The sequence below is a fragment of the Maylandia zebra genome, linkage group LG16, assembly GCF_041146795.1.
Source record: "Maylandia zebra isolate NMK-2024a linkage group LG16, Mzebra_GT3a, whole genome shotgun sequence".
Classification (NCBI taxonomy): Eukaryota; Metazoa; Chordata; class Actinopteri; order Cichliformes; family Cichlidae; genus Maylandia; species Maylandia zebra.
The window spans coordinates 15,110,384-15,124,714 of record NC_135182.1 but is presented as its reverse complement, the minus strand read 5'-3'; the positions used below and the strand labels follow the sequence as shown (position 1 = coordinate 15,124,714).

Genomic DNA, 14,331 nt, shown 5'->3' with positions numbered 1-14,331 from the left:
ATTCAGAATTGGCGACTGAAACACGTAGGACACATAAGAACATCAGGAAATAAAACATCGATAAATATAACCTCAGTAAAAGAAGTCAGCGGGGGTTACTACAGCTGTGTACCGGGGCCTGCGCTTTGTCGGTGGGATTGCTTGCGAGGCGAGCGGGTCTATCCCACGCTTTGCCGTGAGACTGGGCAGACATCTCCGAAATCATCGAAACACTTTTGCAAAGAGGCTGTATCTTGACAAACCAACCAGACACATGAAGATTAAACCACTACATTCTCGGCTAAAAAAATATTAAAACGGTATTTGGTAACACACAAACAGGGTTTTTCAAAGCTCAGTTCTGTTAGCTTCCACATGCCGGTTGTTGTGTGCTAGAAACAATGGCCACCAGGCCAAAGCAATGGTTTTGACTCGATCAGCGTTAACCCCGCCCCCTGAGTTTGATGGGTGAGGCTGACAGATAAAATTATTTCATGATGAGAGCCAGGCGTCAGGACTGCCAAAATGAAATAAATAAATATATCATTAAATAATTAATGAAATGTGTCAATAATTAATGAAATGTGTCAATAATTAATGAAATGTGAAATACATAAATAATTAATTAAAATGTGAAATACATAAATAATTAATTAAATGTGTCAATAATTAATTAAAATGTGAAATACATAAATAATTAATTAAATGTGTCAATAATTAATTAATTACATGTGTCATAACTATTTATTTAATTAATTAATTCCAATTTTAATTAATTATTGCCACATTTAATTAATTATTTAATGGTGTATTTAATTAATTCATTATGGCAGTCCTGGCGTTCCATACAGTTGAACCTTAGTTCCAAAGTGACCCTCGACAAGCATCAACTGTAACTGTTTTTCAATCTAAACTTGAAAACTGCTCATTTCTAGAACTTTGTTGGATTGGTTGCCGATAGGAACCTGTTTCTATTCTATTTTATTTTCATGTAAAGCACTTTAGTTTTAAATGTGCTATAGAAATAAAATGCACTTACTTCTCTCCCATCACACAGCTATTTAACCTACAAATTGAATTTCAATCTGTTAGTTAAATGGCTGGTATGTTAGTATTTGGGTAATGTTAGAGAAGACTGTGCAAACACCCCAGCTCAGCAAGAGGAAACATTTCTATAACTGCAAGATTGGAAAAGAATTAATAAAACTTCTATAGGACTCATCGTTTTAAGTAGGAAGAGACAGCGAATACCAATATCTTAATATTCTGTCACACACACACAGGAGATATCACTCATGTTTCAATCACAAATATGAGTGCACACCTGGAGTAGACAACTTTTCAAATGAAGTGTTAATAGACTTATTCACTGAAAGTGATTACTTGTTCATTGTGAAACTTGTTAGACGTTAATATTACATAATCCATTCAGGCTTGTTAAACTTTAATTATCACAATGCCTGAAACTCCTGACTTAAAATTGATTTAATTGAGGAATATGAAATTTAATAATTAAACCAGTTTTTCACTTCTTGTTGTAAATGTTGGAAGTGATGTTATGACGATTAGTCATCCATATAATACTCTGATGATGCAGTCTATAAACCTTTGAAATACACTTCCTGTTTTAATCCCATTTTCTCTTCATATACATCTGAACACGTCCATATTTCTGAACAAACTCTATTGCCTTTATTTATGTGGTTGGAAGGAAGATTGTTCTTCGTGGTTGGATCTGTCCAAATAAAAGTTGAACAAAATTCATTATTTAAATAACAATTGTGGCCCCAGAATTCGTAGTGGCGCAAATAATCTTGGCCACACCTTAGAGGACATCCCAATGAGACCAGCATGATAAAAAGACTGACTCACACCATATTCAACTCTTTTATAATATTCGGTTTCATTTAGCTCACCAAGTAGTTTTTTTGCAGTCAGGTGTAATTTTTATTTTGCTAATTGCATATGGAAAGCTGTTCCTTATTCTAAAATGAATGTTAAAGCCATAAAACGTACTATTTCAGAATCCAGTTGACATCAGCTCTAAAAGACTGAGGGCCAACATCAGCTGCTGAGGTCTGTTTGCATCACATGCTCAAGATTTCACGGCTGCACCCTACTGAATCTACTCCATCATTAGGCTGTTGGATGACCTGAAAAGTCCCGCTTGTGAACTGAACAAACCCAGCCTATAACTACAATCAATAGGAAATCAAGCCTAAGTTCAACTGCCTCAGAGTTAATATTGTTGGTAGTCTCAATTAATCTGAATTAGTGTGAATTAAAATTAGTTTAATCATTCAGATATTCTATTAACTTTCATCTGGCTCATAATTTTCCAAGAGCTGGAGAATTAAATCCACATTCTCCCATTGATCATTACCCATTTGTTCATCAATTCTGATTCTGGTATTATCTTTATTTAATGCATTCTTGCTCCTGCTGTCTGCTTGTAGCTATAGCTGTTCATAAAGGATTTGAAGTGTGTTCCTTTCCTTGCAGCAACCCCCTAAATTGGCAAAGAACCCTGTCCGGAGACATAAAAGCAGATACTTTGAGCTACACATGCTTCTTTTCATTCTGAAGTAAATAAAAACCTAGTTTAACAATAACCTGATCATAGCAACATTTGTAGTCATCATTTTTGAAAAGCTATATTGCTTTGAAATGTGTTCTTTCTTTGGACCACAAGGCGAGTCCTATTTACTTCAAATCCACTAAAGAGAAGGCAGACATCTTTACAGCCAATATGTGGAAAATGAGGAAACTCATACCATAATGATGTACATGGATGAACAACACTACATGCCAGAGGAAAAATCAGTATTTTTATTTTTTTATTTTGGGGGGTGGGGTTGAACTGTCCCTTTAAGTTTGGAGTAGGAAATGTAAATAAGCACTTACCCCGCCTGAAAAGCTGGATGGTAGCTTGGCGACGGCCGTTGCCATTTTCCACGTAACAGGAATAATTTCCCAGGTCTTCCTCCTCTAAAGAGTCAATAGTTAGTGAAATGGCCACTTCCTGTTCTCCAAGATGCTCCTTGATGACCCTGCAAGACAAACAATTTAAACGGTATTGAACAATAATTCTCAGCATCAAACACAATAGGTGGATGGGGAGTGACTTGGAGTTGATGGAATTAAAAAAAGATCAAAAACTCTCATGTTCAGCATGTGATGGGGTCTTCAGGAGTCATGACCCGAAGCACATCAGTCAGCGTTAACCAGATACGGTGTTATTGCAAATCCCAAGGGTTAAGCTATACAAAATAGTTTTCCTGTGGTACAAATGTATCTTGATCGAGGCCCTTTTGCGTTACATTAAGTACTTCATGGTATGTTAATTTCTTTCTTTGCACTCAAACATATGAGAAATGAAAATCAATAAGGGATCTTCCTCAGCTTGTGCGGGAGGAAATCAAATAATAGCGATGAGGAGAAAATCTTTTTATAGCAGCTGCCATGGTAACGGCGAGAAGGAGAGAAAGTAATATTCCATAAAGTAAATGAGTGTCCCCCGCTGGGCTGGTTGAGCCTGATGGAGGAGCGAATAGGGAGATAATGCTCCCTCATACCTTGGACACACTACTTAGCCTACTTTTACAGCACCCTCAACACAAATGACGCAAAGTGCAAATGAGAAAAAGATCCCTTCTGTTTGTATGTGAGTGTGTTTATCATTACTGTGCTGAGAAGGAGTGGGACGAGGACAAAGGAGAGAGAGTGTTTGCATGTGTGAGTTTGTGTTTAAATGTGTAGGGGGGGAGGGGGATAATGACTCTCAAGCATCTCGCTTCTCCCTCACCTTCAAACTGATAAACTGCACATAGGAAAGCTTGTTGGGAGAATTGGCATCTGTAATTGAAAGTGCATCATGGGCCGTGTGTGAAGAGGCGGCGGCAGCACTGATGATTCAGAGTTTGTTTTATTGTAGGATAGGCGCAGTGAGAAGGAGGCATGAGAATAAATCAGGTCTATCCAGAAAGCAGTGGTGACCCTAACCATAACTGTGTATTGCTTACTCAAGCAGTGTACTATGGGACTGTGGCTCAACACTTAAGGTGGATCATCCACTTTGCATGCCAAACCGTCCTCGGTTAAGATGCTGAAGTCCCAAAATCATGTTTCCTGAATGCATTTTACGATTTACTTTGCAAGTCAAAACTTTTGCATAAAAAATCTAAGAAAAACATTGGTAACTACTTTGATAATTGTTCAGAGAACTTGTGGAAACATTACTCACTATTCTAAAAAATATTTATTAACCAGTCAACTAATGGAAAAAATAATCTGATCAGTTCAGTAGGAAATTCATAATTGTGAAGAAAAGTGACTCTGAATCTGGCGTGGTTGGTGTACTGGGATTTTCCCACACAATCATGGTTTACAAAGACTGGTCTGAAAAAGAGAAAATATCCATTAGGGGGCAGTTCTCTGGGCAAAAACATCTTTTTCATGCCAGATGTCAGATAAAATCACCAGTGTTGTGTTCCAGCTGAAAAGGAAGGCAACAGTAACTCAAGTAACGACTCATTACAACCAAAGAAGAGCATCTCTGAATATACAACATGCCCAACCTTGATGCAGATGGGCTACAACAGGAGAAGAGAACACCTGATTCCACTCTTGTTAGCTAAGAAAAGGAAATTGAGGCTATATTTTACATGGGATCACCAAAATTGGAAAATAGTCTTGATTTCTGCTGTGACATTTAGATGTTCAGGTCAGAATTTGGTGTAAACAACATAAAAGCATAACTCCATCCTGTTTTGTTCATATTTTCTTGCACACTTAAGGCCACTTAATATCAGCTGAGCATTGCTTAGACATCACAGCCTACCTGAGTATTTTTACTGGCCATGTCCATTTCTCTATAACTAAAGTCACTACCAGGGGTGCATGTGAAGAAATAAATGGGATCGGACATTAAATGTTCCTTAACACGCCAACTCCCTGGTCAAAGTCTTAATGTTTGGTAGCATGTGCATGAGAATAGCTCAGATAATAGTCAGGTGAATTCACAGCAAGCCTGTCTCCTGCATGCTCCGTCTGGGCAGCACCAATATTTCCTGAAGTGAGAATGTGACTGAAGTCGACCGTCTCCTGCTGCGTTCCCCTTGTGGGAAAGTGCAAACTCAGACTCCAGACAGCATCTCAACCCAGCTTACCCCCAACACTGTCTGGAGTTCATGGGAAAACAGTAATTGTGGGCATATTTCTCCAATCAGTACTTCTAGCTTTAACTCTTGGACTACAGTTTTACAGAGCAGCTTCACAGCATAGTATTATTCATTTTTAAGTGTAGCGTGTGAGTGGCGTGGTGTCTTCTGTTTCACATTTTACACCATGTGACACAACACAGCCATTGAACCTGATGAATAATGACTATGTGAACCTTGAATGGAGTTCACACTTGGTTTTAAAATGTGGACAATGATAAATAAACAACATCGTGAAAGGTGCTGCTTTGATCCGGTCATTCAGGCCACTTTGCTGAGGTGATTTTAAATGCACTTGGCCTCATATCACTGTACTGTAAATGCTAATGTGTCCTAACATGAGCAACGTATCAGGATGTAGTAGTAAATATGCCAACACTGAAGGACAAACATTTTGTTCTCTTTGCTAGCTCTTGCTGATCTTACGCTTGAATGGCAACAGACAGACAAAATAATGCTGTCCTTTCACCTTCTAGTGGAATTTGCACAGTAACAAAGGCTGAACTTGTGGTTAGCTGGAAACCTTAGAGGCTAATGAAATGATGACACATCTTGGCTCTCTACTTGTGACCCAGTCACCCAGCATACATTTTAAAACCAAGTGTAAACAGGGTCATAGTCACAAATGTGAGCTGAAGGACACATAACGGCTGGGATACCGATACACAGGAAGTTGTTCCTACTTTGGTACATCAGGGTCGGATTTGCAGGATGCCCTCTGCTTTTTCACGAGTGACCGAGTTTATTGATATAGCCTCAGCAGAAGGAGTAAACTGCAAACTTCTTCTCAAGCTATGGCTTCTTCTTTATCCCTTGTACATCCACTCCCCTCCTCATTGATAAAACCTCTGTGTTTGCTCATTTAGTGATCGATTTCCAGCGTATTCAATTCTTTCATATATTCAAGTGCACGTACACCTGCAAAACATCAACTGAAGCCACTCGATAACGTATTGATCACCTATTTTTTTTTAATGCTGAGACGCATTTGTTTTGTTAATTTATTAATCTCTGCATACAATGCTGATGTCTAGTCATCCATGCCATGATAACAGCAACAGCCCAGTCCCAATGGCGCAAATGAGAATTTATGGGCTCGGGTTGCCACAGAAATGAACTCCACCAAATCAATAGGCTGAGAGTTGGGTAAATAAAAGCCTGCAGTAAGTCTGTTCTCAAGGTATGAGTGCTCTTCTCTAAACTTAAGTTTGGCTGCTGATGCATTAGTAATAAAAGTATGTGGGTGGCAGGCTGACAAAGCGAGGTAACCCTGAGAAAACATGCCCAGTGTATCATTTAAAGGGGAGAAAGAGCTTGACTGCAGGGGAAGCACTGATTAGTTTGTGTTTAGCTTCTTGTATACTTGTTTTTTTTTTAAATTTCCTGTCATTTTTTGACCCTCATACATGTCTGGCTGTGTGCGTTTAAGTAAAATCAAGTCGTTTGCTGAATCCTTCAAGAGCAGCATCAGTAGGAGAAAGTGGATAATCGGATATATTATTGATCTCCTGCATGAAATATGATTTAAATTATTAAAATGATCACCCCTCAGCCAGCGAGTGGAGGAATCCTGGTGACAAAGGCAGGGGCAGAGAGGGGTTGGTTAAACAGCAATCTGTTTCTTCTGCATACTCATACCAGTGTGCTAAACAACTCATGATAACATCCCTCTTCACTTTACTCTTCATTGATTTGTGAATATTTCTCAACTCGTTTCACTCGTCTTTCCTGTTTTCTTCCTCTCTGTTTTCTCCCGCTCTTTCTCTCTTTCCCTTCTAGCACTTCTCCTCAGCTCCCCATGGCCCATCTGCATGCTGCTCTAGGTGGGTGCAGCGGGGGAGATAGCATAGTGGTGGCGGTGTGAAAAATGGCAGTTGTTAACCATCTGACAGGGCTGTCTCCCAGGAGCTGCAGCCTCTCCAAACAGCTCTAATGGGAAACATGCACATGGACCAGAGAATGGACTTGTTTAAATGTGCTACACCACTAGGAGGGGAGCGACACGAAGATGGGCTTGTTTTAAATGTCTCACAGCCTCCGGAGCGAGGCTTGTCAGTGGAGTCTTTGCAATGTTGCACAAAGACCTTAAGCGAGGTGAAGTTATATAAACTGCTTTTTACAAATGTGTTCAGCATCATCTCAATCTATTCTCAGGGCTTGTGCTGCATCCTGCTCTGTCAGAGATAAGGAGAGGGAAAAGCGCTGGTCATGGAGAGACAGCAGCTCCCAGTAAGACACAGGCAACCACTTTAATACCCCACGATTTCTTTCCAGATTTCAAGTCAAAACTTTTTTTTCTTCTTCTTTTTTTTCTAAACTAACAGAAAGAGTTTATGAGTGCACATTTCTATTATGAGGAACGCTTAAATGTTGAATGTTTCAGTCATACATTTTTATTAGTTTTCATAATGATCATAAATAACAGCCTAATTACAATAAGAGAGATGAAGATGAAGCTGCATCCAGGCATGAGAGGCATGAGATACCAAATATCGATTAGATCAGGGTTGCTTTTTTCTTTTTGTAGCACTTTGACTGAAATTACTTGACTTATAGGCCAACTTTTGAAGGTGTCCTCACATTGTTTTTTTACATTCATCTACATTTTTTTGTACAGCAGTGTTTGTGTCCACAGGACAATAATGTATTTTAACTGACAAAAAATATATCAGAGGTAATAAAACAAATAAATTACAGTTTATAACAAATTTCAAGCCTCTGCATCGTGTTCATGCTGTAGTGTAATTAATTGAAAAGAGCAGCTGCTTAGAAGGCAGGGAATACATCTCTGGAAAATGGTTGGTTTAGTGTATGCAATTTGGAGTTAATGGGCTAAGAGATGCGAAACCATTTGCATCGTCCTTTAATATTATGGGGTAAATTTATCTACATCTGCTATTAATTCCTCATTACTGCCAAGTCCAGGGAGGTGATTTGTAGCCCTGTGTTCCTTACTTGATGTCGCTCTCCTGGACTCTCTCTTCATCCAGGTCCTCTATGAACTTCTCCCCCTTCATCCAGTAGATGAGGGGGCTGACATCGCCGCTGTAGCCAAAAAATGCCCGGCAGGTAAGGTTCAGGGCGCTTCCTGCAAAAAACCACAAAACAAAACAGGAGATGACATGCTGTCATGCTCGATGGTCTTGCTGTTGTGTTAAAGGCATACAGCTCACATGCACAACCTGAAAAAATATTGTGTCAAATGCTATGCAGGGCTTTAAAGTCAGTGATATCGCACAGATACTCCAATTCTACCAACTCTTTTTATTTTATGCGTCATACACACATAGGGTGTGACACACACTTCACACATTCATAGACTCACAAATACACACTTTGCAAATCTGCACACAAATGCCGTCTGATGAGGGAAAGTGAAAATATGCCCATCCTCAACTAGTTTGGGGGATGTGCGTCTGCTATTTAAGGAGACAGGCTTTCCTTTCAACGTCGGCTTTAAATGCCCATTTGGCCACACACAAAGCACACTGATCATAAAGCAAGTAATGAACACATGAGGGCACTCAAGAGCTTTCCAGAATCCCCCTGGAGACAGTGCATTGGAAAAAATAAGGCAAAAGGAAGTGAGCGGAGACAGACACATCATTTTATTTAGAGCTGCTGCTGGGTATGAAGGGAGGTCAGGAGTCAACAACTACAGTTTGCTGCGAGTTGATATGTGGAGGGAAGAAGTAATTGTCACTGGGGAGCCGATGGATTCTTGGTTCTGTGAATGAAAGGATTATCTCTGTGGTTCAACACAGAGGGCAAGTATTTGCATGGAAGAAAAGGTGATACTTCACTACCAATTAAAAAAGTTTCAGTTGAAATCTACCGCACTAAAGCTGCTGGCAGCGTTTTTATAATTCGAGAAAGCCTAGAGATAAATCATAAATGAATCTGAGATAAAAAGCAATAAATAAATAAATAAATTAAAGAAATATACATATATACATAATGAATCAAATATTACAAGCAGCACAACTGTGAGCTGATTAAAGCTGGCAACACGTCATCAATCATGCAAGAACTTCAGTGTCCATGAACTTTGCATGTATTAAACTAAAGCTAAAGCGTGGCTGGCATACACTGTGAATGCATTTATTTTTCGTTCCAGCGAGGTGGCATTCACTAAACGCCCAGAGCGCAGTAATCTCGGCAAACCACAAGCGACGTGTAAACAATATACATATGATTTGATCCCGTAGCACATACTGTAAAGTGGGTTGAGACTCCTCTCAGGAGAGTCAGATCTGTGATTTGGGAAGCGCCGGGAGAAAGACGTGAAGAGGCTGGGGGGATGACGCAGATGCTTTTTGCCTGTTTCGCAGCAGGATATACAAGCCGCAGTGCAAGGTTTGCATTTGTTAATCCCGATTAGTATGTTACAGCACTTGTGTTGGGAATCCAAGGGAAACTCTGCTACTTAACACCAACTTCAAAAGCAACTACGTCTAAGTCAGATCTTTTTTGTAAGAGTCAAAACTAAATATTTAAGGATTTACTGCAAGTCTCTTCTCTTGCATTACATATTATACAAGGATTTTTTCTTTGTTCCCTCACTGTGATCTTTGAACCCACTGCACACCACAGTGTAGCCCACCACCTTTTTCTGGGATGCCCCGGCTGTGCCACCGGTCACACATCTTCAGAGCTGTGCCGACAAGGGTTATTCTTTAGAAGATTGTTTGTGTTTGAACTAAGAGCTCGTTTTCTCTGTGCTCCTCCTGTCAACAACCGAGACACAGCTACAAAAGATTTCAGCGGGTCTCTCTCTCTCAGCATAAGGAAAGTTTTGTGGCGTGCAGGGAAGGAGGATGGGAGGACACCCAGGAATGAACTGATAGCGCTGTCTGTGAGGAGCCGTGTCTGACATTTCCAAAGTTCAACAGCCTCTCTCAGCTGGGTATTTGTGCACAGCCGGGCTCTACAAAGGCTACACGCTCTACCTACAAAATAGGAACCTCATGCGTGCAACACACACACATACAAACACAACCACTCACATGCACATGTACAGAGAACTTGGTACAAAAATACTTTACTATATAATCAGATCCAATTTTTTAACATGCACATACGGCACAAAATTACACATTACAGGCAACTCTGTGTCTCTGTGTGTGACCCAGATGCAGTATCTACCTTTTCCTCTGTTTATAAATCTGCCCCCTGCTGTTCGTATATCCCTCAGATCAATTGTAAACTAGGAATGTCAAGCTGCCAGCAGCCGCTGCCTGGAGAGGAAGTCTCCACTGAGCTGCCTGGGAATCACAGGAAACACTTGAAGGCCTCCTGCTGTCTTATTCTAATCCAAATGCAGCACTCCCTGAAACGCTCTCACAGCCACCTTTGTTACTTCCAGAATGCCGGTGGGTGGTGTTGCACCTGCAACATCATCGTCACAGTCGATACAGTGTAAAGCTGGACATTTTGTTGCAGGATGGTGGCCAATTAGTCTGATAAAGTGCTCATAGGGCACATGTGTGCTCTCTTGCATTATCAGCTCATCCTGTACATTCAAGTAATACATAAAAACATTGCTGAGGCTCTGATTGAACAAATAATACCAGCGGTGCACTACACAGCTTTTTGGAGCTTTTGATGATATATGATTTTTTTTAGCTGATTCAGTTCTTCTGGTTTATTTTGGCTTAAAAGTCAAGACTGAAAGTTTATCCTTTAATATGAATAAAGATTTACAAATCTTTATTCATATTATTATTAAAAATAAAGAAGATTGGTTAATAAATCATAAACGAAAGATCGTCTGCGCCATTTAAAACATCTGATTTGTACGTGTGTTTGAAGTTGGATATATGAATGTAATTTCATCCCGACTGATTATTACATGGCGTTCAGTACTGTCTGCAGGGTCACATGCACCACGTTCTCTGCCTGCATTGAACACTGAACAGCTTTTTTTTTTTTTTATACCTTTAGAGGCTTATTTTCTTTCAGCACTTCAGTGTGCAGCTGAAATAACACCCAAGTTATTTGAAATGACACTTGCGCTCCCCTGGTGCTACATGTGCAATGCATACCTCCAGCTGCGCTTTAATTGGCAAGGTGAAGAGAAAGGTGGACGACTCTTTGCAAGGCAGCAGAGAAATGCATATAAGTATTACCCAGGCATATATATATATGTATGTATGTCCTGTTTAAGCTAGGCAAGATTGCCATAACTATTATGATGCTAAGCCAGCCAGACTTGGAGCAGATGGTAGGAGGACTATTAACCAGAACTGGAACAATGAGGTTGATCATTTGTACTAGCTGCAAAGGAGGAACAGCTTTTCAAAATCTCTCCCATTGTCAGGTTCGACGGTGCCCCGACCGGCGACCTGTGTGTGTGTGTGTGTGTGTTTGTTCTCCCGCTCTGTTTTTGTCTCCGTTGTAGTTGTTACGCGGTTGCGTAGCAACGGGAGATGTCTGACCCGGAAGTTCCGCCACTCTGAGTGGTCCCACCTGCAACTGATTCCTCGCCAGCTGCTGCCAATCATCCACCATTGTGACAGAACTATTTAATGGTGTGGCTGAGTGACAGACAGCGCTGGAGTATTCCACCAAGCCGGGTAGTGACTCGAATTCAGCGAGTGTTAGACAAACGTTTGATAGCGGAGGGAGGCTAACCGCATCTGTTTGCCTTTTTTCCAGGCTACGAGTGAGACGGAGATACGAGAGGAGAGACGTCACTGTTTACGAAAGTCGTATGGACACACGAGGGGAGCACGGAAGGGACTTAGCACTATGGATTACTTTGGATTTGCTTCACTGTAAATAAAGACACTGTTCAATCTTAACGAGCGATCCGCGTCTGGGTTCTCTTACTCATCACTCCCGTAACAGAATACTCCAGCCACTTACATGGACCCAGCGGACGCCGCTCCGGTTCTGCGAGAACTCTCGATTCAAGGTGAGATGTTGGAACGCCATGAAAAAATGATGAAACATGTTGTTGAAGAACAAACTGTGTTACGGCAGCTGGTTGCTGAATTAAAAGGGATTTTGCTAACTCCCCCTGGGGCTGCAGCTGATGCTCCGTCGCCCGGGCCGTCTCTCAGTACAGCCGCGGCTTCTCCTCTGCCTCCTTCCCCTCCCACACTGCAGCGCGAGCACCCGCTGCCGGCCCCTGAGAAGTTTAGTGGGGATCTGGATAAGAGCCGCGGGTTCTTAACACAATGTTCGTTCATTTTTAGAGAACAGCCTCGGTCTTATTTCTCAGATGGAGCCAAGGTGGGGTTAATGGTGGAATCAATGACTGGACGCGCTTTACAATGGGCCCAGGCCGTGGTAAGCATGCAACCTGCTATCTCTTATGAAGATTTTTTGTGCAAATTTCGTTGTGTTTTTGACAAAGGCTCCAGCGCCGACAGCGCAGCACATCGCATGTTTTCCCTGAAACAAGGATGGAGGAGTGTAGCGGACTTCTCGATTGACTTCTGGATTTTGGCCGAGGAGACCGGCTGGCAAGAAAATGCACTACGAGGGGCTTTCATAAACGGCCTGAACGAAAATCTAAAACGTGAGTTGGCCTCAAGAGAACTGCCTAAGTCGCTCAGTGCTTTGGTGAATGTGTGCATTCAGTTGGATGAGCATAGGCGTGAGTTTGGACGGCGACCAGCGGGCGGCAGCAAAACCTCGGCAGGGCCCTCTCTCGAGTGGAGACGGGAGTGGGAGGAACAGCCGTTGGAGGAGGAGCAGCCCATGCAGATCGGTCGAGCCAGCTTTAGGTCTGTGGCCCGACGGAGAAGACCTCAGGGGGGTGAGTGTTTCACTTGCGGAAAGAGAGGACACTTTTCTGATAAATGCCCAGAGTCGGGAAAAGACGCTGCTCGTCAGTAGCCGTGGGCATACTGACGGGCGTTACCGCAAACATCTTGCCCCACCTCAGCTGTCCTGCCAAATTGATTTTCCAGTCCTGTATTCACCCATGTAGTGCTTTAATCGATTCGGGGGCCGAACAAAGTTTTATTGACGAAGCCCTGGCCCAGACGTTGGGCATACCTGTTGAACCCTTACCTGAGGTCCTCCAGGTGGCGGCGCTGAATGGTGCCCCCTTGGCCAGTATAACACATCGCACTACTGATTTGACTCTTTGTCTTTCCGGAAACCATGTTGAACAAATCAGCCTGTTTCTGTTCAAGGCTCCTCACACTCCGCTAGTTTTGGGCTACCCCTGGCTCGAACGCCATAACCCGCAGATCGATTGGGAGAACAGCAGGATAACTGGGTGGAGTCCTAAGTGTCATGAACAGTGTTTACGTTCTGCTACAGTTAGCCAGACGTCCACTAGCCCATCTTCACCTGACGCTCCTCCCGATTTGACTGCAGTTCCAGCTGAATATCACGACCTAGCCCAGGTGTTCAGTAAAGAAAAGGCCCAGTCTCTTCCCCCCATTGTCCGTACGATTGTGGGATAGACTTGCTACCCGGCGCTCCCTTGCCCACAAGCCGTCTATACAGTATTTCGAAATCAGAGCGAGAGGTAATGGAGGGCTACATCACCGACTCGCTGGCGGCCGGGATAATCCGGCAGTCCACCTCTCCTCTCGCGGCAGGTTTCTTCTTCGTTGAGAAGAAAGACAAAACGCTCCGCCCCTGCATTGACTTTCGAGGTCTTAACAAGATAACCATTAAGAACAAATACCCGCTTCCTTTACTCACCTCTGCTTTTGAACTCCTTCAGGGGGCTGCCATCTTTTCTAAACTGGACCTCCGCAGTGCTTATCATCTGGTGAGAATCCGCCAGGGGGATGAGTGGAAGACGGCGTTCAACACGCATCGTGGGCACTTTGAATATTTGGTGATGCCTTTCGGGCTCACGAATGCTCCGGCGGTCTTCCAAGCCATGATAAATGATGTTTTACGGGACTTCATTAATCATTGTGTTTTCGTTTATCTAGACGACATCCTTGTGTTTTCTCGGAACCCGGCTGACCATGTCAAGCACGTGAGAATGGTGTTGCAGCGCCTGTTGGAGAACCGGCTGTTTGTAAAGGCAGAGAAGTGTGAGTTTCACGTGCAGACAGTCTCCTTTTTGGGGTTCATCATCGAGGAGGGACGGCTGCGGGCAGATCCGGCCAAAGTGAGGGCAGTGGTGGAATGGCCTGAACCCAAGAACCGTAAGCAG

At 42.4% G+C, this 14,331-nt stretch overlaps 1 protein-coding gene across 5 annotated transcripts in view; it reads right to left on the bottom strand.

The window, feature by feature from the left end:
- il1rapl1a (interleukin 1 receptor accessory protein-like 1a) overlaps window positions 1-14,331 on the bottom strand; it is a 188,902-nt gene that overhangs the window by 20,269 nt on the left and 154,302 nt on the right. For all 5 annotated transcript variants that reach the window (XM_004551239.5, XM_076874880.1, XM_076874883.1 and 2 more), the window contains exons 7-8: window positions 8,154-8,286; window positions 2,884-3,029 (exon numbers count right to left, since the gene is read on the bottom strand). In XM_004551239.5, the coding sequence (XP_004551296.1) occupies window positions 2,884-3,029; window positions 8,154-8,286 (279 nt within the window). The remainder of the gene's footprint in view (window positions 1-2,883; window positions 3,030-8,153; window positions 8,287-14,331) is intronic.